This window comes from Patagioenas fasciata, chromosome 3 (genome assembly GCF_037038585.1).
Source record: "Patagioenas fasciata isolate bPatFas1 chromosome 3, bPatFas1.hap1, whole genome shotgun sequence".
NCBI lineage: Eukaryota > Metazoa > Chordata > Aves > Columbiformes > Columbidae > Patagioenas > Patagioenas fasciata.
In genome coordinates this window covers 68,863,640-68,885,853 of record NC_092522.1, presented here as the reverse complement: position 1 = coordinate 68,885,853, position 22,214 = coordinate 68,863,640, and the positions used below count along the sequence as shown (strand labels likewise).

Here is a 22,214-nt window from a genome sequence, read left to right as displayed (position 1 = left end):
TTCTAGGTGCAAAGCTGTGCTCATATGTCGTAAGATCATGAAAAACAACTCTTTTTTTTCTGTATTCTGCCTCTTTGATACTGCAGGGTAAGTGTCTAGACCCAATGAAGAAGGTATTCTTTGGCATATCTTGGGCTGATTAAGGACTGCTGTTGATGAGCTGCAAAGGAAGATATTTTTGCCAAATACATAGTGTAGAGCTAAACCTTAGTCATTAAGTAGATACAAACTGAGAGTTTTTTATTTTCTTTTAAACAGGTATGTATGGTGGACAGATGGATACTCCTCTGAGAAAGTAAAGAGGGTCTGGCAGAGAGACAGAAATATTACAGGGTTATTAGATCCTTCATGAATGGCAATTTCTGCCTCAAAGCATCAGCAGAATTATGCAACATGCTAATTAAAGATTGCTATATTAAGCAACCTGTTCATTTAAATACATTTTCAAAATGGATAATAACACCACATGTGTAAGGATTTCCCAGGGTGCTACTATAATCTGTGCTTGAGAAGAGGCCAGAATGGAGGCATTGTAAGATTAAGAAACTTTCTTGCAATCTTGTAAAAAGTGACGTAAAATTCAGTGGAGTTGTCTACAGTTGGCAAGAACTTTAACATAAAGATTATATTTTTCACCTTTGTTTGGTTTAACCTACTAGAAACATTAGCTAATCAGTAGCACTTTCAAGTAGTTACTTGACAGTACTAGGGCAGTAAAGTTGAGTTTCACTCAAGCGTGTTTTTGAGAACATTTTTTTGGTCATTTTAGGTTTAGAATGTTGTTATTGCTCTATGCCATCATTAGAAAGCTACCTCAAATGAGCAGGCTTTCGTTTAGATTATCAAGAAGGATACAGAAATGCAGCAATCAATTTGAAAGTGATTACAGGTTTTGGATTTAAATTGAGATCCTGCCCTAACTTGACAGATCTTCCAAACTGTTGCAGTTAAATCCATCTGTGGTAGAAGCAACAGACCAGGAAAAGAAGGGTCTCTTTTATAATTTTGTATAATCTAATATCATTAGCTTGTGATTCAAACAAAGTTTGGTAGCACTGTTTCTTCAGTTTTAATATTCAGAGTGACCACAGATGGTAAATATTGTAGACAATCAGGCACTGGAAATTGTGGTGCTAAAGACAACAGATTGCATGCCACCACATATAGAACCAGTGCTAGATGCAAGGAGAAATAGGAAAGGAGAGGCCAAGGATTTTCCATATGCAGAATTGGCTTCAGGACAAATGAGCCATGACTGGGTCAGTTCTTCATGTGCCTTATGTAGCTGATGTGATTCAGATGCCTGGCATAGCAGACAGTAAGCTATGCTGATACTGCCTGAAATGTCCCCTTCCTTTTTAATCTTGTTTGTTTTTAGAAGTCAACACTTGCCTGTTGACAGTAACAGTCAGCTTAAATATTTGGTCTCAAAGTCGAATCTCAAATTGTTCATGCATCTCCAGGATCCAGTGCCCCATTACTGCCAGCATTATGTATTTTAATGAATGCAGAATGGCATCGAGGAATCAAAATTGTAACATCAAAATGGGAGAAAAAAAAAATCACTGCAGCATTCCTCACAGAGTAACTGTTAATGCCAAAAACTGTTAAACACATTAAAATCCCATTTAGCAAATAGCAGAACCTAATGAACATTGGAACAATTCAGTGAATACAAATGTGGGATAATACTGGGTGGATTGTTTCTGTGTGTAAGTGCCTCTCTTTGTTCTGAGATCTGTGCTGAGAGCGAGCTAGCTGTAGTTCAAAGGACGAATAAAACTTCTACTAGTAATTTTTTCTTCATTTACAGATTTTTTTCTCCTCATATTCTTAGAGTTTTTACTGTTAAAGTCATCACTATTTGCTCTTTAATATCCTAGAGGTTGGTTATGTTATTGTAGGGAAAACTCAAAAGGATGATTGCAAAATAAGCATGGAGCAATTGAGCAAAGAGAAAATATTGAAAAGTTAGAGAGATCTTACTGAAGATCTGGATTGGAATATACACCCATCTCTTAAAACAGTTTCAAGAACCTTTTACAGAGGTTCTGGTATCACCAAATTAGATTCAAGCTTCTGACTGCAGAATCTGCAATGGTAGTGTCTCCAAAGTCCAGTCATATCCCCATTGATGGTATAATTTCTGTTTTTCTGAAGCTCCCATCCTAATTTCAGAAATCTTCCCTTTTTTTCCAGTTACCTTTTATGTCTGTCTCATTGAGAGTAGTCATAAAATTGAGTGGGGAAAATATCCTGTCTTAATGTTTCCTCTAACTGCTGCAATAACAAAAAAATATTTTTCTTGGATGTTTTCTTGTCCAAGGTCATGCAGATAATTTTCAGGAGTTTTTGGCAGCCAAAAGGCAAATGCCTTAGTATGAAGGAAAGAAAAGGTTTGGTTTCAATTTTCCAAAGAAAAATGATTATTTTTTCAACAAAATGCATGTCATGATAGAAAGGTATTTCCTACTGAAAAAGACTTCAGAAGCTTTTTAGGTAGCTCTACTAACCAAACCCTCTGATAAACCTCTGTTTTCTGGGTAAAAATAGAATCATTGAGCCTCTATAATATCTTAATATTCCTTCCGAATTCTCATGGGAATTAAATCCCCAAATCCCAATTTCTTTCCCCAAATGGATACTGTTGAGGTACACTACATCTGTTTTGCGTATTACCTGTAAGATTATCAAAAAGATTTCTGTTGTTTCTCTCATCGTAATTCCATCATACTTAAATAAAAATAATGTTCAGTGTTTGGCTATATAATGACTGTTTAGCCAATGTCTAGCATTTATTTTTCAAGAGCGATTGTGCGTAGAGCAGAAAATTCTCCAAATCTGTCTCCTCTGTCATTTGGGAAACTAAGGTATATGGTAGAAGATTTCTTTTTGCTTTCATGTACATACTTTTTCTTTTATGTACATAATACTTAGATCCTTCTGGACAGAGCTGAAATATCTTTCAGAGGTTGAATCTCCAGAATAAAAATACACTATAACCAAAAGTTAGTAATGTAATGTTTTAGAAAGCTGGTTTATAAATTTTGAAGACACTGCTTAGTGTCAATTTTGCTTTGTATACAGCTGCAATGTAAGTTGGTACTTGTGGCTTGCAGCCCAGGAATAGCCTTCCATCTACTGATACAGTGCTGTGAGACTACTTTAATCCACTTTCATTGATGTGTATCTGACCGTTGTCTGCCTCACATGATGGACAAAAGTAGTAACAAGCCTACAGATGTGTAGTTTAGGAAGAAATAGATGAATATGAATACCTCCTTATTTTTAAACAGGAAAACGTAAACAAGCCACAGAATGTCTCTATATACTGTTTGTTTCATCCAGCTGCTCATATGCTTCTGTCTAATTTGCTATTTTAACTGTTTCATTTCTGTTACATCCAGACTAAGAAGCTGTAGCATTGAAGCTGCTGACCACACTTCAACTGGGAGAAAGGTGGCATCTGCAGTGGAATTATGTGACTGTCCCCCGGGGTATGATGGTACCTCGTGTGAGGTGGGTATCATGATGCAGTCTAGATCAGTTGTGATAACTGTGACAGTTGTAAGCAACCAGGGGCCCCGTGTTGGTAGGAAATAGTAAAAGAGCTGTGCATTCCTATTAGGAATTCAGGATGGCTTATTTACCTTTATTTCTAGGTGGTGGTCCATTATATTGGATGATAATTGAAATCTGAAGTTTTACACCTCTGTGGTGATTTCTAAGTTATGAAAAGACATTTCTCTTAATGAAAAGAAAATGAAAGCAGTATTTGTACTCTTCAGCCAACTGATAGTACAAATGCATGAAACTATCACAATCAGAAAGGAAATGGCAGTTATCTGACCAGTGCACAACAAAGCCAGATCAAATTATCTGAGTTAATGTGGTTGAGTTTCTTCTTTTATTTTCTCAGGGCTTTGCTACTTGCCTTGGAGTCTTTGAGGATCACGTTTGTGTGCTTGTGAGGATTGTTTCAGTTTAGTTTAGTCCTGTTACAGTTAATAACATAGACACATGCTCAGAAAATACCCATTTTCCTAACAAATCCATTAGTTCACACAGAATGTGTTCATACAAGTATATATATGATTAACTAGCTCATGTGGTTATAGCTTAGGGTAAACAGAAGCCAAAAAAATTCTTCAGAAGCTTTGCCTTTAAGGAAATAGTTTCAAACACCAAGATGCTCTGCTTCATAAAACTACAAACAGCATGCCATTTATACAGACACTCTAGGCATTTGCTTGTCAACTCTCTTTTTCTTTAAAATCTTCCATGCTTATATGTGATATTTAGGGCTTAGAGTTTAGTTTCATGCCGAATGTGGTTGCTTGTTGCTGGGGCTAGATAAACTCATGTAGAAAGAAGGCCCGAAGGAAATAACAGATATTCCTATCACTTCCAAAATGGTACAGGCAAAAAAAAAAAGTAGAATATTTCCTACCTTGGCTAAGAAATAATTTTGAAGTCTGGCTGTTGTCTGTCTGCTCAGTTATTTGAAGAAAAAAGTTGGATGAAGTGTCATTGTGCTTCACAGTTTTAATGGTCTATTTTTCCTCTCAGTTCAGATTTAGGTGTGATTTCCCAGAAAGCAGTTGGAAATGCCCTGGTTGCAGATGTTTCAGTATCTACTTTTGTTGCAGAAGCTGAAGGACTTGGGTAGAATTCCTGCCTTGGTATTGCTGAAATTCTCTATCCAACATTGTGTCCTTCAATGCTAAACCTTCTCTCCTATTCAAGAGAGTCCCTGATTTTTGATATATACTAAGATCATATTCCACAATACAAAGTACATACATGGATAGCTGCAAATTTTAAGTTTCTGTGCACAATAGTGGGCATGGGCACTTTTATTCCTCTCCTGGCTGAGTAGTAATCACAGACCTATTGAACTAAACTGTATTGTAGACCTTGCCTGTATGTTGATTTTCCTCCCAAGACGGAAGGCCCAGAAGACATGAAAGACTTCTGCATGATCACACTTTTCCTGTGTCCTCTCACTGAATTTCAGAGCATTTTGAACTACTCAGGAATGCCATTTGACAAATCTAGCCTATCTTACAATAACAATGACAGGGTTAAAAGATTTAGTTTCCATGCCTTTATTCACTGAATTCATTTCTCATGAGTCTTTTGTAGCAGAGGTTCAGCATATAATATGCATTGAACAGTTGTGCTTGATAGAAAAAAATTGAAAATATTTTGGTGTTCTGAGTAGATGACAAGAAAAAAAAAAGTAAAAACCCAAAGTTTCAGATTTCCAGGCAAACTAGCTGTTGAGGAAGTATGGAAAGATCAATCAGAAATGTGGATTTTTTTAGAATAACATATTTGTTTCTTCTAAACATTTTTGACCATATCCAACACTTTGCTTCTTCTAGTTTCAACCTAGCAGAGTTTCATTTTTATTGATTTTTGTGGAGGTTTATTTTTCTCTTCTTCGTTTAGTTTAACATGTGTGTTTGTTTCCCACATAATGATGTTGTGGCACCTGGCATAGATGCTGCTGCACTAAAACCAGCCATTATTTCCTTCTTTTCTCACTGTGAGTGTTTTGCCGTGATCAATCAGAAGACAACCAATCCCGTTTAAAATATGTTGTCTCTTGTGAGATGTTTCCATTACACAAATTTGGAATTAATTCTCTACAGGATTCTAGTCAAAGAAAATTGTTATATTTTTGCCAGTATATCTGAGAAGTGAACAGAAACTTACATGAGCATAGATAAAGCAGATAAAATTTTAGATTTCAAATACAAATCCAAGTAATTGGTGATAGTTACTTTGCTCTGCTCATGTGAATCCTCTGCCTTTTTATTTGTCAACATCTTCACATCTAATTGCTCTTCTCCACCAGATTTGCTCCCTTTCACTTATACTTCCACTGGGGAAGAAGTTGTATTTGAGTTGCATCACTATGATGCTCAGGAACTTTCCGGACTTTTGAATGTTACATCATGTCTTTTGTTGAGATGTAACCTGCTATTTGCATTCTAAGACTTGCTGTTCTAAGCCTTGCTGTTGATATTTCATGTCTAAGCCCTTAGAATTAGTGACTTTTGGAGACATACCATGTGCATTAGCATGTATATCTGTGCATGAGATCATTCTTCTCAGAATCACTAAAAGAGGGAAGACATTTATAGATCTATACAGAAATAGTTTTGGCAGTTGCATCTCATACCACAGAGAAAAAATAAGGCAATTTCTTTAAACCTGTTTTTCTTTTTTGGATTTTATAACTCTGAATTTTAATTTTTAGTATTTGTGGATTTTCTTAGAAATGCTTAGCCAAGAATGAAAAGAAGGAAAAATAAGGATATGTTTTGGAATGTTTTTGTAAAAGAATACTCTCAAACTTCAAATTACTTTCACGTTTTGCAGGAGTAAGACAAAAAGGGACATCATCTTTATTTTTATAAAGGACAATCGTGTTGTTATCATTTTGGAGAGTGTATGTGAAGAGGATGGGGTTTTGTTTATTAAATGGTACTTTTATTATTCTATCACTATAAAACTTTGTATTAGCAAGGTGCTTTTGAAGGTCAACACTCTGTCATGCACTTTTTAATATTATGTAAAATCCTTGGATCACATGAGCAGTCTTACTGAGGAAAGATAGTTTGCAAAACCTATAAAGCCATTTGTGAGATATATATTAGGGAAGACTGCTGCTTGACATCTTATTATGAAGAAATGGAATAGCTGAATTTTTGCTGATGAATCACAGTTGTACGATGTCACCTTTGCTAAGAAAAAAACTGGCCATGTATTTGATATTGATCTGAATTTAACATTTTAAAAAATTAAAAATCAGAGCACTTTCTTAAAGGGAAATGACTATACTCTGGAAGCACAATTTCTAAATAAAAGAATAGCTTTATTTTCAGCCTTTGCTTTATTCCAGTGTTGCCTTTCATTAGACTCCAAACAAGAAAGACTAAATGGTACTTTAATTGTTCTTTGCAGGTGGACTTCTCAGGAAAGGCTTTTGTTGTTTTGGGGGTCTCTTCCCTCCTTCTCTCTCCTTCAGTGTTTTGCCTTCTGGCTGTTTATCAGCCTGTACCTCTTGCTTTGGTGTTGTCATATTTCAGTTCTTCATTTCTCTGCTTTATTTTCCCATTTCAGAAGCATGATCAAGTTAAGGCTTCCTCTAATCTCACACCTGCCAATACGGCTAAGCTCAGTGCAAAGCCATAGCACCAGGAAGAACAACTTTATAGAGAAATGTTGGTATTTTTATTAATTTGACAAGTATGGGGTTTGTGTGTGCAAGTATCAAATTCAACAGTCTTTTAAAAATCCCATTACTTTCTCTCTGTTCAGTAGAGTCTAAGTTTATATCTAATTTATCTTGCAGTCCTGCTGGCCTCGACACAGGCGTGTGAATGGCACAATTTTTGGTGGAGTCTGTGCACCATGTACATGCTTTGGTCATGCAGAATCGTGTGATGATATCACAGGAGAATGCCTGGTAAGTGTCACTGCAGGAAACTTGATGGACGTGCCAACATCAATTCAGTATATCTGTGCAATTGAATTAACGAACTCTGAGACCTCAAATACTCAAGGAAAAAAAGCCAGCATTTAACAGAAAGGATCTTTTTGCTGAACTGTTGCTGAAGTTAAGTAACCCTTCATAGCAAGATATGGTAGCTTCTCCAGTTAAACAAAATACATTTTTATTCACATAGGATTTATGTTCTGAAACAGAATCAATAGTATAAAGTACGGCATATAAAAAGTAGCAAATATATCAATAGTCTTCTATGCAAGATTTATCTCCCTCTCCCATCTGTCTCCTGCAGTGTATTCAATTTCTAGTATGTAGCAGGTAACTTTGTAACTTCTTTTCTGGTATGACAAGATGTTAATGGTTTCCTTCATCTAAAATCCTACTAAACCTTGAAGAAATACTTAAAAAGTTGTACTTAAAAATTAATAGAAGCATATGATTTTGGCTAAATCAACTTTTTTTTTTTTTTTCTTCTTTCTTTTTTTTCTTATGTACTTACCTACTAACTCAGTAATTAAATATATTATCCATAGCAAACCTACCAGCACACCACTATTTCCAGCTTGTTCAGTAGCCTTTTGGAATGGGTGAATTATGCTGAATAGTCTGTTCTGATTAACTCAAGGGCATTTTTAGTTTTATATTGTCTGACATGGCATGAAGCTTGAAACAACATTTCTCATTTCATTAGTCTTGCAGAAACACGATTTGAGCCAGTGCCAGTTTAGTGTGATATCATACTCTCATTTCCCTGCAGAATTTCAGGCAGACTCTGTATTGAGCATGTTTCTGAATGTTCCCTTTTATTTCCTTAAGAAGAAGCTGCTGGGAAAAATCCAAAATGAAAATTCAGGCTTTTTTCAATGTAATTTGGCACTTAGAATTACCACTGGTCTTCCTGTTTTGCCCATACAAAATGTTTAATTGCATTGAAGTGAGAAGCAAGATATCCTTAATATGTGGATCAGTGAATTTTCAAACAGCTTTTTCATGAATAGAAGCTTAAAATGATTCTCAATTTAATTATATTGTAAGCCTTAAAGAAGTGCCTAGGATGACAAATATGTATGACATAACAGCCATGTTTTGAATCCTTCATTTATATGCAATGAAAATATTTATCTCTAGGGTAATAGGAAATAGGGTTTGTGTTTCTCGACAAAGATTAGATTTATTGCATTAATGACGATAACTTCCAGCTATGATGCCTATAACATCGGTGTGGGATAAAATCAATTAACAGAAAAGAAGGAGAATCTTGTTTAAGGTATATCATAATTATTGCCTGTTTTGCTTAGGGGTGCTTAGCCCAGTGTGAGTTCTGAGGTTGCCTGCTTCTCTGTCTTCAAATCTTAGCCCTTGCACAAGTTCCTTCTTTATTTTTTTCTGTAGCACCAGCTGGATGTGAGAGAAGGCTGTGTAGTGGCATACTATCCGGCTTTTTCACTCTTCAGCTGATGTGAGCTATTGTTTGATACAGTAGAGCTCCCCCTTCTGATGTTTCAAGGGTGCTGGTGTAAAGGTAACAGCACTGGCAAGGAAGCAGAAAATAACCAGTTGAAAATACACTTTAATCTATATGCGTTATCAAACCTTCTGTATTTTATGTGTTCTGTCTGAGCTTATACTAGATCATGCTATAAAGAAGAGGCGCACAGGGAGCTTAAAATCAGTTCTGGATTTTCTTGCAGCTTACTTTGAAAACACTGTAAGTGAAGTTAGATTGGTTAGTATCCATGCAGGCTATTAAATGCTGCTATTCAATTTGGATCATAAGCCTTTTGAAGTGAAAGAGAGAGAAGTCTGAATGCTGAAAAAGAGAAATGTTTCACATCAAAGGCATTCTTTCTATTGAGGTTTACACAGCCTTTTGGCCTCCTTATTATTATTCATGGTGTTTTTTCAGTAATACAACAGACAATTTAGGCACCTAATTTACTGATATGATACTTCTTTTTGCTCTTCCTTAGCTTTGAAATGTAGTTGAAAAGCAGCTGAAATATGTTTTTGACTCATGATAAAAGCTCAAATCATCTGCTTCGACACAGGCCTGTATAAAAAGCTCATTTTAATGCATATCTTGCAGTAACCTGCAAAGCCCTTTGATCCCCACAGCAACCATATGGATAGCTGCATGATACATCGTTCTCATTACCATTGTGATATACATAACTGCTTTGGTACATAAGGCGAGTTCTAACATTCAGAAATACTCTTTTGTAGTGTTACACACACACATTTACAGTAGCTTTAAGAAGCTGGTGAAACCTAAACCTTGTGAAAAGCAAACACATTTCAAGGTGTTTCATTCATCACAGGTTGCTGCATTCCCATTAGTAAGCTCAGAGAAAGTAGGACTTTCTCCCCTAAGTTATGCTCAAATTGCTAAGTGGGCAGTCCCCGGTAGCATCCATTTTGTATTTTATCCATTTGGGTGTAAACAGCATATACCATGTAGATCGAGGCCACTGTCAGAGCTAGTGGGCATGTGCTTTAGACAGTGTTCATCAGAGGAGCAACAAAATGTCTTCAGCTTCTTCTTATACACACTAATGAAATGTTAGATCCCAAGCTAAATACAATATAGGCTAGACCATAGTTGAAAATTCTGTAAAGCCTCTGCAACATCCTGACTGCAGCTTTAACACCAGGAAAGGGAATTGTCCGTGTATATTCATATTCATGCTTCCAAAGATGTAATACCATTGTCTGGTCTAGATGGCCAGGGAAAATACTAAAATAGGCACCCAGGCTTACTCCTTTGCTTTCTTTAACTAGCTGGAGCCAGCAGCTTCCCTGGTTGTCCCTGTGACAGATGTCCCATCAAGGGCAGCAGCGTGCCAAAGGCAGTATCTTGGACTCAGTCATGCTCCCTGATTAAAGTTTTATTTTCATCACTAGCCTTCTATTCAGACTCTTTCTTTCCATATGCATGTACACTCAGCTGCCCATGCAGCTGAGCAGGGGCGGTTTTCGGTGTGAATTTTAGAGTTCCCTGGTACTGGGCATAAAAGTGTTCATTCAGCAGGGAGAGCTGGCTTGGTAGGAAACAGTGGCAAAAGCACTCCAGGACATCAGCAATAAAGTCTTTGAGCAACAAGGTCTGAGTTATACATAAAATCTGAGACAAAAATAAATTCCATAGTCTTGCTTACTCAGAGGTTGTCTAACTGAAGTTTAATGGTGTTTGAAATTAAAGGGGTCCAGAAAATTGATGCATTCAAAATAGTTTGAGATCCAGTACCTGGAATTTGAAAGCCTAAAGATTTGGGCATAAAATCGCTTGTGACTACAAGTTCTATGGATCTGTAGAAAAAAGCACTGATTTTACCAAAACCACTAGATGAATGTGTTGGAAGAAACTTTATTTCCAATGGAATAAAAAGAAAGCATATATAATGTACGGAGCAGATTATGGACAGTTAATTGATCATGATCTTTTTTATACGCAAAAAAAAAATAATAAGTAAATGTTCCTACAAACAAGAAAAGAGGAATTCAGAAGCTTAATCATGTTTTAAGGAAATAGTATAATTAGATATTGCTCAAACTAGATGATGCTCAAAACTATTGCTGTACATTTGGCAAGTTTCAAACTGAGATTTAATTGGTGGATATCAAGAGAACACAAATATTTTATGAGTATTGATAGTTTCTTTAGAAGGGCTAATAACTCATCTACTTCAGTACTTAAAGTGATCTATAAATATGGGCAAATTAGAATAAAATGTAATGCATCACTGAAGAGAACAAGCAAATTATGTCACGTCGACATACTACGTAACTCTTGTTCTTTGTCCTGCAAATTCCAGACTCGCTCAGGGAGAAAAGTATAGGATCACACAAGATTGTTATTTCTCAGCTCCACTCTAGCATATATACAGTGCAACACATGCTCAGATTTTGGTACTATATGTGTGGAGTTCTTTTATTTTTTGTTTTTAAATTTATTGATTCATGATGAGAAAGTACAGATACAGGGATCTGGATTGAGGAGAATTAGACACAGTGCAGGAATGACTGACGTTAGAGTTTCAGAAAATAATTCATGAAAGAGAAGAAGGTCAGCTCTTTGTAACATGAATTGTTTTCCTACAAAATGGAAGGTTTCAGGTTTTTTACTGAAAAAAAGCAGAAGCTGCAAATACCACTCTGTCAGAGATGTGTAGCTTTAAAATAGTGTGTTAGCTTCTTTCACTTTAATAACATCCTTAGCATATAAGCTGTTCATATTCTTAAAAAACATTAAGATATGTCTGAGGCTATTTAAAGCTAAACTTAACACAAAAGAAGAATCCATTATTTTCAGAAAAAGTACAAATAATTTGACATGATGCCTTGAAAAAGTTGAATTGCAAAGGATTTTTCTTTTGAAACACTTAAATTATTTTTGTCACATCTTCTTTTAAAAGCATATCTTAATGCTCCCAGCTACTTTTTCAGTATGGCTAGTAGCTTCTTTTTGAATGACAGCACTTGAACTAACAATCAAATGAACTTAAAAGACCTAATGAAGTAGAATTTAACCCAGCTGACAGTTGTGAAGCTATAACTTTGACTAAGAGTCTCAATAGTTGGTATTACCTCACAATCTATAAATATGTAAAAATATAATATTGTGACTAATGCTTTCATTTGAAAGGTATGCTGATTGTTTACACAAAAAGTAAGAATGCACCCTTTAAAATAGCAAACAGCATTTCTGGAAATGGATGCTTTTGACTCCAGTGCACTCATGACTGAAATGGGTGCTTTTTTAGCTGCCCAGATGTGTGGTACTGGCTATGCAGACCACAATGCAAAAAAAAAAAACCTTTTTACAAATCATTGCAATCCTGCAAAGCTGTGAAGAAGAAATCAGTGTTCCCTATAATAGTGCTATTTTCATCCTTTATTGCGGATACATATGAAGCAGTGATTATGACAGCTGTTTCTCAACCAGCAGCAGAAAAACAGAATTTGTCTTGCAGAACTCTTACAATTGTTTTGAGAGGCTGGGCTAGGCGAATTGCCTTCAAGAACTTTTCATATATAATTTCTCGAATTGTGAATTTGTACTTTTCATCTTCTGTTTAGGACTGCCAACACAACACAGGTGGTTCATATTGTGATAGGTGTCTTCCTGGCTTCTATGGTGATCCTACTAAAGGGACAGCTGAAGACTGCCAGTTGTGTGCTTGCCCTCTCAATATACCTTCTAACAAGTAAGATGTGTATTTATTGCGTATTAAAACTTTTTCACTTAGCAAGTTGCGTAACTTTTTCATTTATACTTTTCCATGTACACTCGGGATTTTTTGCATTTTAATCACATAATGTATTCTGCAATACAAACTTTTATTCTCTTTACAGTTGTTCAGAGTGCTTAGCTTCATAGGGAGGCAAAGATCAAGACAAAAACTGGGTGAGACCAGGCTAGAAAGAACAACACAGAATTTGGATGACTGCTCTTTGAATCAATAACTACGATTTGGTTTTCTGTCCTCCTTAAGAGTAGTTGTTTCTAGTTTTAAAACTGAATTTCCATATTTAACATGTGGAATCTTTTAATAATTGAATTTAAAATCATTTAATGTTGATCAGATAAAATAGTGATTTCTTTTTGTTTTTAATTTACCTTTTCTTCCAGTCAGCCTTCAGTGATAATGTTAATTTGTTTGGAGTCCAAATGCAACCTTAAGTCTTGTGAGTGAAAATATTTTGTCAGTGTATCTCAGAATAATCACTATGAATTTTTTTTTTTAGTTAAAAATAATCATGAAAAGTTAATCAAAACTCTGATCTAAGAAGAAATGCTTCCTTCATTACAAAAGCTTACCTGTGCTACTTACTACCTACAATTTAATAGACCAAGTGGCTTGAACATTTTTTCATTTGCTTTTTCCCAGTCAGTACCTGGAAAATAACAATATCAAAATGATTTGATATCATGTAATTGAAGAAAAGTGTTTTGAATCTTGTCTGGTTAGCTTTTCTTGTGCATATATGTATATATATATATAAAAAAAAAAAGAAAAAAAAGAAAAAAAGGAAATCACATGTATCTGTTTGAATTAGTGCATTTGGTTTATGCTATGCAGACTGGCTTCAGAGAAAAGGAGCCCTGGTGCAAGTAGCACATGTCCAGACTACACAGAATAGCTGCTGTGGTACAACACATAAAATAATTGTTCAAGATTTGGAGCTGTTGGGTATGTGTATGACATGTTTGCAGTGCTAACTAATGACTGCCCAAATTCCAGCCACAAGTTGGATGTGCCTCCCTTCTGACAAGAATCACTGGTAGTCCACAGAAGCATTTCAGAAGGCTCTCATCCCAAATGCCTAACACAGCTTAAAAGTTTTAAGTGGCTCTAGGAGCTGATAAATCCCCTGGAGATTTTGTTGTTGTTGTTGAGGTTTTTTTGGTTGGTTGTTTATTTTCTTTTCTCCTTTCAGCCCCGCATCTTCTATTTCACCCCATTTTTCCCAAAACAGAAGTCAGATTCTGTCAATGAAATGCACTTTACTATTTAAGAGTATAAAGAATACTTCTTAGCATTTGCAGGGCAAAACATGTGGCTACCACCCATACACAGAGGGAGCTCTGCCAGATGCAAGTAAAAAAGAGGACATAATCCGAATGGCAGTGTGACAACATAAGGCACAGATGAACTGGATTTGGTCTTAAGTAGTCAAGGCTAACGCTGTTGCCTACAGTGGCATTGTGTCATGTTAAAATTGCACAGATTGGGGCAGGAATAATCTAAGTACTTAGCAGAAATTCCAGGGGATTGTAGAATGAGAGCCTGCCTTCCTTCTTATCACAGCTCTTCAGTTGGTTTTAATAGATATACATGGGTTTATTATGTCTGCTGCACAGGCATGGTTTTACTGATGTCCTCATTGCTTTCAAATATTTAGTATTTCCTTGCATATTTAATTAATTTTCTTTCTCTTGTTTGACAACACTGTACTGACAAAGCAGGAAAACAGTGTCACATTTATATCTTGTGCAGGTGTGCAACATACCAAGGCAAATAGATTGACTTTAGGTTTTTATTGGCAAAATGCCTGGAGACCTTTATTACATATTCATCCGAGTTCTGGCTGCTTTACTTTCCTTTTTTGAAATTGAACAGGAGAGTCTCCTTTTTAATATTTAGTTGTCTTGAAAAATACAGATACAAAACAAACACAGAATATAAATATTCCTGAACTGTGAAACTGAGGGAATTCTGAACCCTACAAAGTTTAGCCCAGCATTAGAATTTTGCAATAGCTTCTTAGTTTGAAAATGGACAAAAGCAAAACTGTGAACATCTTCGAGATTTGCAGAACTCATTGTAAGGTTCAAGATCTCATGACGTTAGGATTCTAGACCAATTATTAAGTTTGTTTATGAGGAAATAAAGAGGTTGTTAAAGATCTAATGTGTTATCTGAAGGCTATTAAAAGACTCGTTTTTCTTTCTACTTAGTTGGCAGTGAGTTTGATATGCTAGGCATAATATATTTAAACAATTCAGATTCACTCACACATCTTTCACATGAAAAATAATGACATTTCTACCAAACTCATGTCACTGTACAGATGTAGTATATGTCATGTTATTTCTGAATAATCTAACAATTGACTAATTTAAGTACAAATTATTATAAATAACTCTAGTATTTAATCCCTAACATGGCATAACAGGGTGTCTATAGGTCTCTAAGCTTAATACTAAGTTCCTGGTTCACAGCTAATATTGTCCATGTAATGAACCTCTGAGATATATTTCTACTAAGAAATCAGTTTTATCTTTTATGGAGTGTTTTATTTCCTTATGGTGTTCATAATGGTTCCCATCACTGTTTTCACAGCACCTGAATCTTTTTCTTTGCAATGCTACATAAGGTGGAGGAGAACTGTTCTATCCATTTTAGGAATGTGGTATTGTTCTATAGTTAACTTAAGCTGATTTGACTGCTGCTCATTCCCTCTCCTGTTTCCTAATGGCAGCAGTTTCCATACGCAATCAGAGAAGCTAATCATAAAACTGCCTTCTGAAGCACTACAGCGATAAGTGACTTGCCACATGTCAGAAAAGAATGCTTGGCTAAATCAGGAAACTAAAATTGTCTAAGCTTGTTTTCTAGATCATGGGTTATATTTGTACTTATACAATGCAAATGAGATCAATACCTGTATTATAAATGACATTTATAATGCATTCTTGACTTCTTATTTATTCTCCTTAGTACATCACCCTTGCAAACTATTCTAACATTCTTAGTCTTTAAGGAGTTTCAAATAAACTGGAGTTTGGTTGTTGTTTTTTCTTCATAGAAATGATTAGAAGTACTACTATCTAATTCCTTCTACCAAATGTAGATGTCTGGTATAATAATTGCTTTTCTTTTGAAGTGGAGATAAGTTTAAATGGGTAATGTAGATCCTGACAGGAATGTTTTATCACTGGAAATGGGAGATAAAAGATATCTCACTCAGCCTGGGAAGGTCACAAGTAAACTCATAGCATGTGAACTAGGAATTTGGGTTGGTGTCACGATTTTAGTATTTTCTTGGAGAGCTAAGTAAAATCACAAACCCATTTCCAATATATGTTTTCTACAATGTACTTGTAAGCCTTTAAGAAGCCCTGTCTTCCAACATAGACCTATCACATACATGCCCATACTGTGTATTCATACTTGTCCTGTGTCCTGACTGGTATTCATGTTAATTATGTAAAAACTGAAAAGAGTGATGATGAATCAAGAAAGACTAAGATTTTTGAAGCTTGTTTTGACAGATCAATACACACTGTCTATTAGTATTTATCACTAGTGAGTCATAAGATTCTAAATAATCAGGAAGATAAACTGGTCTTTTCGCACACTACTATCATGTATCTTCTTTATAGTATGCAGATGGGAATTTCTTAATATATTAATGTTTAGTGTTGAGATGTGGACTGACTACTAAGTCCGAGAAAGGATCAAAGGCTGCTAGATCTGAGCATAACCCTTAAAACATGGAAATTCTGCTATTCATTATTATTGCTTAGTGATGATAAATACTTAATTATTATTATCTTTAAAATTTATGCAGTTGGATTCAGAGCTCTTGATGGAACTGTAGTACAGTCAATCTTGTGCAAAGCTATAATGAGCTGTGATAGCATCTCCACGAAGTTTCCCATGTAGCTCTTAGAAAGAGTGAGGTTGGGCCTGACAAGCAGGATCTTATTTTAAATAAATCAGGTGCTGCTGATTAGATTCAAAGATAATGTGTGCCTCTGATAAAAAATTGCTTTCATTCCTATTTAAAAATAAAATGAACAATTATTGTTTTTTCAACTGGGTCCTCATGCATTTGTGAATCTATTCTTAATTGAATGACATTGCAAAATAACACAAACATAATCCTTATGGGAGAGAGGAAGATCCCAGTACCTGTCTATGTTTACTGGACCTCACCTTCCTACATTTTTTTTACTGATCTCTTATGTGTATGGGATAACTTGCCCTACGACAGACAAGGTATTTATAAATTAAAATAATCTATAGGAGAAACAGCATAAAGAGTAACTAAGGTCAGATCATAGGGATGACTACTGAGAAGTGTGTCCAGTCACCAGCAGTTAATCACATTACGTGATCCTAATTAAGCTTTTCTGGCTTCCTTGTGCCTATTATTTTCCAGAAACTTTCATCATATATCCTGCTTTAATTTATCTGAGGTCAGATTATGTCTGTTTGTTATTATTGTAGCATAAATTTTTACCTTGAATATACCTTCCTTCTAATGTCTTTGTCAAAGCAATTATATTCCTTCTCAACTTCTGTTTTCCTAGATTAGAAAAGCTAAGTTTAGGGTCTTCTTTCCAGAAAGATGCTTTGTTTTCCTGTTGTGATGAGTCATTCCACCGTGCACCTGCTCCCATTATTTCCTTTTTTTTTTTCTTTTTCTATTTTTCTATTTGGTTTACCAGGACTGATTATCATTATTTAGATGAGGCTGTATAAAGGTACTCTTATGTCTCTGTCTCTAATTATCATTCCCAAATGACAGAAGAACAGGTTGCCTCTTCTTCTGTTTAGTGTCTTTTAGAGTGTCAGGAGGTTTCCTTACAAAATGTGTTCAGGAAGGAAGATTATGGAAAGCAAAATGCTAAACAGTGGGGAAGCACAGTTCAGAGTTAAACATGGGCATCGAGAGGTGGAGCTTGCAAATGCCAACAGTATCCTTATTTATTTATTAAAAAAAACCCCACAACTTAAAATAAGTAGAGCATAGCTTTCTACTCTGCAAGCTATTCTTAAACAGTGTGCCTGTCTGGACCGTAGCTTAAGGTCATTGGCACGCGATTTACTCAAATGCACTCTCTGGGAAGCTTCCCCAAATATTTCCCTTTTTGCCCCTCCCCTTTCTTGTTCACTGAATTCCTTTCACAGCCGATTATACACAAAGTTAACTGAGCTTTCAAATCAGTTGTCCTTCAGAAAGATTTATATAGGGGCCACATTATGGCATAGATTGTTTTGCCAGGCCTTCAGGGGCACAAACAAACAGCTGTACATTCCTGCCTTTTTAATGATATCCAGACCACTCGGTGGCAGGCTCAGGTCCCGTAATAACAGGCTATTGGGATGCTGCCATCCGTTACTCTATATTCAGTGTCGCAGAAATAGCAGAGTCATTCCAAATTCAATTTGCTGGAGTCAAACTTAAGCCCCATGTCCTAGAACAGAATCACTTTTCCTAGGCACGGTTTTGCAGATTAACGATCTCTGAAGTGGGAAGAGAGTTATGCTGCTAACCATCTTTTCTTTGTGTTTCTTCCTTGTCCCTCTTCTAACCCAATATCAACAACACAGCTTTAGCCCGACATGCCATTTTGACCGAAGTCGTGGATTAATATGTGATGAATGCCCAGCTGGGTACGTGGGACCACGCTGTGAAAGGTAAGCATGCACCATGCTTTTAACCACATGAGATCTGAAACAGAAGTGTTGATCACATGGAACTTTTCTACCTTTTTATTAACTTCCCCTTCTCATCCCCATTCCTGTGTTCTGAAACTTACTGAAGAAATCCTGTGCATCTTCCTCTCATATTGTGTCCATGCATTTGTACATTTCTAGTGCTTGTTTTATTACTTTATGGTAAAGTGCAAACCTTCCAAGAAGCATTTGCTGAGAAGTAAGTGTCTTTTTATAAAAATTATTCTTCAAGCTTTTCTGTCATTTTTCTGAGGTTTTTATAATTATTTTGTCTCTTTTGTCATTTGCATGTTTAGGACACAGTTAATCAAATACTCAATAAATTACTGATGCCTCTTTGAGAAAAATTAATATTCAGTAAAAATACAGCTCTTCTAATAAGTTATTTGTTGATTTTAACTATTTTTAAAAAGAATATTTTACATTCTTGTTGCTTCTAGTTTCCTATTGCAGTCTTTGTTTAGCAAGTAGAAAAAACTAGGTTGTAACAACAAAAAAAATATAATTTTTTGTCCAACACATAGAAAAACTCAATATATATTTCTTATGCTTATTACTACCTATACAAGAAACAAATTAAAAAAATATGTCTAGTCTGTCTTTGCCTATTACAGATCTGAGTGACATGTTAGTACCAAGAAAGTTCTCTCCCCTTCTTATACCCTGTTATCTGAAAGGATCACATGGAGAATTTAAATGAACCAGGAGGCTAGTGTGAGTGCTGGCGCTAAGCTCCCAAGAACCCCCTTCCACAGGAGGTGAGACCACAGACAAGGGATATCATCCCTGTGTCTACACACCTTCCGTCCCTTGGGATTTCACATGGATGGAACAGCTTTCAAGAGCAGCTACTGTGCCAGGGGACCTCTGCTAGTTGTTTGGAGGTCACAATGAATCAGCATTGGCTTTAGCTCCGTGATCCCAGTCCCCTGTGACTCTGCAAATGACACATTTTTAAGAGGGACTGGGAGACCCAGATCACTGTCTAACACCTGACTAGACAGTTATGGAGCATGGAAACATGGCACGTCTCTTTCTTGTAGGCTTTTGCCATTTGGCACTTCCCTGAGCTGTTTGCAGCATTCTCCAATGTAAGCCCTAAAAAAGTAAGGCCTCTGAATGGAGAATTACAATATTCAGGCTGGGATGAGGAAAAGTAGGAGTGAACCAAGAGTGAACCCAACCATGAAAGCAGGAACCTGACCACATGCTGCAAATCACCCTCTAGTCTTTTCTTTACAATTTACATTTACAACTACTTCCTTTTAAATCCCCTGTTGTGTTCTCTCTGTCCTAAAGTGAAAGTGCAGGCTGTCACCTGTTTCCTCCCATCATCACTGAGTCTCCTCCTGCTGCGTGCCATTTCTGCCTGTCTTTTCCTGTCTGTCTTGAAAGTCATCGCCTTCTTTCAGCTAGTGGGCTGCGAAGTTAATGACAATGGGAATAAATCACATCAAGAGCACTTTGATGGCAGTTTGTCAATGCAGGGTCATTGACAGCTTCCATTAGCAACAAGTGCTATTTCTGAGTGGAGCACAGGCTGTAGATGCGGTAGGACAGATTCTGAATAAGTGGCAGGCTTGGATTTTAACCTGATTTCTGAAGGAAACAAGGCTAGTGTCATCTTTTTGTGCATGCCTGTCTGTCTGTCTGCCCGCAAAGACATTTGAACTTGTAGGTCAATTTCAACCAAATTTGACAGAAGGGTAGGAGCTCTCAGTAGTTGTTGCTGAAGGTTTTGTGAAAAGAAGTGGCTGAATAGAGGTTACTAGATCAGGACATGTCATAGCTAAGGGGGAGAACACTGTGTGAACTCACACCTGATTAAACAGCAGAGAATACATGAGAGAGAGAATGAAAGAGACAGATTATTAAATGTTCTGCCTGTAAGAAAACTTTCACAGGGCAAGGAAAAAGCGCTGCTGTAGCCTGAGGGATTAATCCCTGCTGAATAGTAACACCCTGCAGCAAATAATCAGACCTTAGCCTTGTAACCATGAGATATAAATCCATTGGAAATTAGGCCCTTAAATCCAATGCTGATAGAACTATTTGCTTTTAATTGTAATGAGTTGCTTGGAAATGCCTGCAGTTGTCAATAATGATGAACAGGAGAAAGCCTGTCGCCTTTTGCTATTAATAGTGATTGTATAATTGCTGAAAGAATTTATGTGAAATTCTCTTTCATTTTAGCAACAGTAAAGTGACAAGTGATCTGAACCACATGATTCTTTAACTGAACAGTCCTAAATTATCATAAAGTGAGCATACTCAGTACTGTACTTATTTGGACTTCAAAATAATCCTCTACCTGCTAGGGAAATAAGATCTTTTATTTACTTCTATGTGTATGTATATTTTACATTCGAGTTGTCAAATGTCAAAAAAAAATTGCTACTTCTCTCACTTGAACTCTTCAGGAAAATGTTGCCAAAAATTGCTCAGTGTTCTGAGGAGTCCAGCTCATAACACCATCAAATTAATTGCAGATATAAACTCTGTTGGAGTTACCACATAATTGTAGAGCAAACCTAGCTTCCCCATTTGATTATTTTCCCCAGCAAATTAGACTTAAGTTCCTCCTTTGCTCACCACTCACGTTCTCAAGCAAGGGCTTATGAGAATGTCACAAAGCTGTCTTTTGAGCCCTGCACATTTACACAATGATGGTTTGCATTTTCCAGCTACACAGTCTTGATACAGACAAGAGGACACAGTTTTAGGGAAGGGAAGGAAAATGTATGAGAGTCTAACTTCTCCTGTAGCACTGCTTCATTTATGAATATGGTTCCAGTGACCTTTTCCTCCTAGGAGGGCAGATGAGAGGTCAGTGTATCTTAAGTGAGAGGAGAAGGGTGAGCTGGGTTGTGTCCTTCCTGCCCCAGTTCTTCAGATGTAGCACAGATGTCACCAGCCACAGTCACTTGTGAGTCCCTTGGCTCCAACCTGCTGCTCCTTCTAGCTAATGTAATTCTTCCTCTGGTGCCAGAAGTGCAAATCTGTATTGCAGTGCTGATGGGAAAAGGGTCAAATGTTCAGGAGATTTGATACAATGAATGTGTTATGCAGGATTGTTTACAGCTTGCAAAGTAGGCACTCTGACATTAGAAAGTGCAAGATTTATGGTTGGTCATACAAGAATAACATCTGTGTTGTGCACCTGACTGAAGATTTTTAAACTCTGTGTTCACAAGCTGTTTATCCACAGAGCTTTTACCCAATTTTGTACACAGACTGAATGCACATAAGCTTCAAAGCAACTGTAAAAATAGTGTTTCCAGGCTTTAAATTGTTTAGATTTACAGCTTAAATTAACTCTGTCTCAAAGTTTTGGTTGGTTTGGTTTTTTTTTTGGTTTGTTTTTTTTTGGTTTTTTTTTTTTCCCAGTAAATAGAAAGAAACCTATAAAATAAACCTGTGTTTGTGTGCATGGATGTGTATGTACACAGCACCATACAAGCTTCTATGAAGAAAATTAACTCCATCCTAGCCAGATCCAGTACACATACATACGTACATATATGTAGTAATCCTGTATTTGGCATCAGTTATGCCAAATAAAAACAAATGGTGTCAGTCTCAGACACATCTACATTTGAGAGTAAAGGTGGGCATAGAGGAGGAAAGAAAAGTATGGAAACAGCCTTTCTTCACTGCTTTTATTCCTGGTTTTGTTTATTTTTTTCATCCCAGAGGTGTTCTGTTGTACTTAGTGGTAATTT

The 22,214-nt window shown here is 36.3% G+C and overlaps 1 protein-coding gene across 5 annotated transcripts in view; it reads left to right on the top strand.

Annotated features, from left to right (window-relative positions):
- Positions 1-22,214, top strand: part of LAMA2 (laminin subunit alpha 2) — a 362,981-nt gene that overhangs the window by 200,563 nt on the left and 140,204 nt on the right. For all 5 annotated transcript variants that reach the window (XM_065833304.2, XM_065833299.2, XM_065833305.2 and 2 more), the window contains exons 15-18: positions 3,408-3,519; positions 7,367-7,480; positions 12,599-12,726; positions 18,367-18,453. In XM_065833304.2, the coding sequence (XP_065689376.2) occupies positions 3,408-3,519; positions 7,367-7,480; positions 12,599-12,726; positions 18,367-18,453 (441 nt within the window). The remainder of the gene's footprint in view (positions 1-3,407; positions 3,520-7,366; positions 7,481-12,598; positions 12,727-18,366; positions 18,454-22,214) is intronic.